The sequence below is a fragment of the Chinchilla lanigera genome, unplaced genomic scaffold (genome assembly GCF_000276665.1).
Source record: "Chinchilla lanigera isolate Chin_1 unplaced genomic scaffold, ChiLan1.0 scaffold00094, whole genome shotgun sequence".
NCBI classification, from domain to species: Eukaryota; Metazoa; Chordata; class Mammalia; order Rodentia; family Chinchillidae; genus Chinchilla; species Chinchilla lanigera.
Window position 1 is genome coordinate 5,783,829 of NW_004955495.1, and position 1,599 is coordinate 5,785,427.

Consider the following 1,599-nt stretch of genomic DNA (forward strand, 5'->3'; position numbering starts at 1 on the left):
GGGGCCGGGCAGGCAGATGGGGCGCACCAGGCGGCTGCGGCGCACGGGCCCGGCCAGCTCCAGCAGCGCCACGTCGTAGTCGAGGGTGTAGAGGTTGTAGAACGGGTGCTTGTAGATGCGCGCCACGCGCTCCAGCTGGCCCTCGGCGCCGCTCAGGAACGGCGTGCCCAGGAACGCGGCCCACTGCTGCGGGTCCCCGTAGCTGCGTGCGGGCGGGCGTCGGCGGGGAGCCTGGTGCGCGGGGTCCCCTCCCTACCCAAGCTGGCCAGGGACCTTGGGGTCTCCACCCAGCCCGCCCCACCTCCCTCCTTTGGAGGCGCCCAGAACGACCCTGCAGCCAAGCCCATCAGCATCTGCGAGGGACCCTGGTGGCCACGGTGCAGGCGGCACCAGAGCCTGGCGTCCCAGGGACGACCCCCTCCCCACCAGCCCACCCTCGGTGTTCCTCGGAGGCACACGTGGCAGGCGTGGTCGGGGACTCACACATCAAAGCAGTGCGCGGCGGACAGCAGCCACCTCTCAGCCACCAGCACAGCCCCGCAGCGGTGCTCCCGGCGCCGCAGCCACAGGCTCACCTGCCACGGCCACTCGCCGCGGCCCGCAGCGCTGCCGCCCACGATCCTAGCAAGCGCCGCTGCGGGCGCCAGGCCACAGTCTGTGGGGAGGGGCGCGGTCGGGGTGAGCTCTGTCCTCCTGCCCCAGGACCTTAGCTCCACCCTGCCCAGGTCTCAGTGCCAGGCTCCTTGTGACCCGGCATCCTTCCTTCATGATGCAACCTTCCCGCCCCATCAGGGCGACCGCCCCCAGTTGTGAGTCCAGTTCCAAGCATATGCTCAAGACACAGCTGTTCGGCACAAAGGGATGGCTTCAAGGACCGCTGGTGCCACCCACGGGAGCGGGGGGGGGCGGGGACACTTGTTACTCCCGATAACCCATGTCACCTTTCCAGCCACTAGGGCCTTTGCACTGCCCACCCACCGCCCTACTACCCCCCACCCAGGGAAATAGTTTCCTGCCTCAGCCTCAGCAAATAAAAGGTGGCAAAAAAAAAGAAAAAGTGAAGACAAGCTGGGCGTTAGTGGAGCACACATATTATCCCAGAACTCTGGGAGGCTGAGGCAGGAGGTTTGCAAGCTCAAGTCCACCTGAGCAACTTAGCAACTTAGTGAGATTCCTGTCCTCAAACAAGGACAGAAGGAGGCAGACAGGCTAGCTGCCCATCGTCCCACCAGCCCCAGGAAAGCCAGAGCCTCCTGCCCCATCTGGACCTGGCCCAGGACCAAGTGACCTCAAAGAATCAGTGCCACAGAAGCCTCAGCCCCTGGCCTAGGAAAATGCCAGCTGCCTACACCCTGAGCCCTGCGCCCATTGTAAGGGCTTCCTTGGCTCTTTGGGGCCCTGCGGTCTCTGTGTGCATTTCTTCACTTCCACCACGTGGAGGCGCACACAGTCCATGGGGCTTTAAATCGGCCTCCCAATAAGGCAGATTCTTGTCATTCTAGTTAATAAAAGTAGCTCCCTGGGGTTGGGGATTTAGCTCAGCGGCACAGTGCCTGCCTGGCAAGATCAAGGTCGTGAGTTTGACTCCGGGTACCGGAA

The 1,599-nt window shown here is 64.0% G+C and overlaps 1 protein-coding gene across 1 annotated transcript in view; it reads right to left on the reverse strand.

Moving 5' to 3' along the window:
* Window positions 1-1,599, reverse strand: part of Tmprss9 (transmembrane protease, serine 9) — a gene marked incomplete at its 5' end in the record, with an annotated part of 18,172 nt that overhangs the window by 1,012 nt on the left and 15,561 nt on the right. The window contains 2 exon segments of the mRNA XM_013505213.1: window positions 1-202; window positions 484-655. Coding sequence (XP_013360667.1) covers window positions 1-202; window positions 484-655 — 374 coding nt within the window.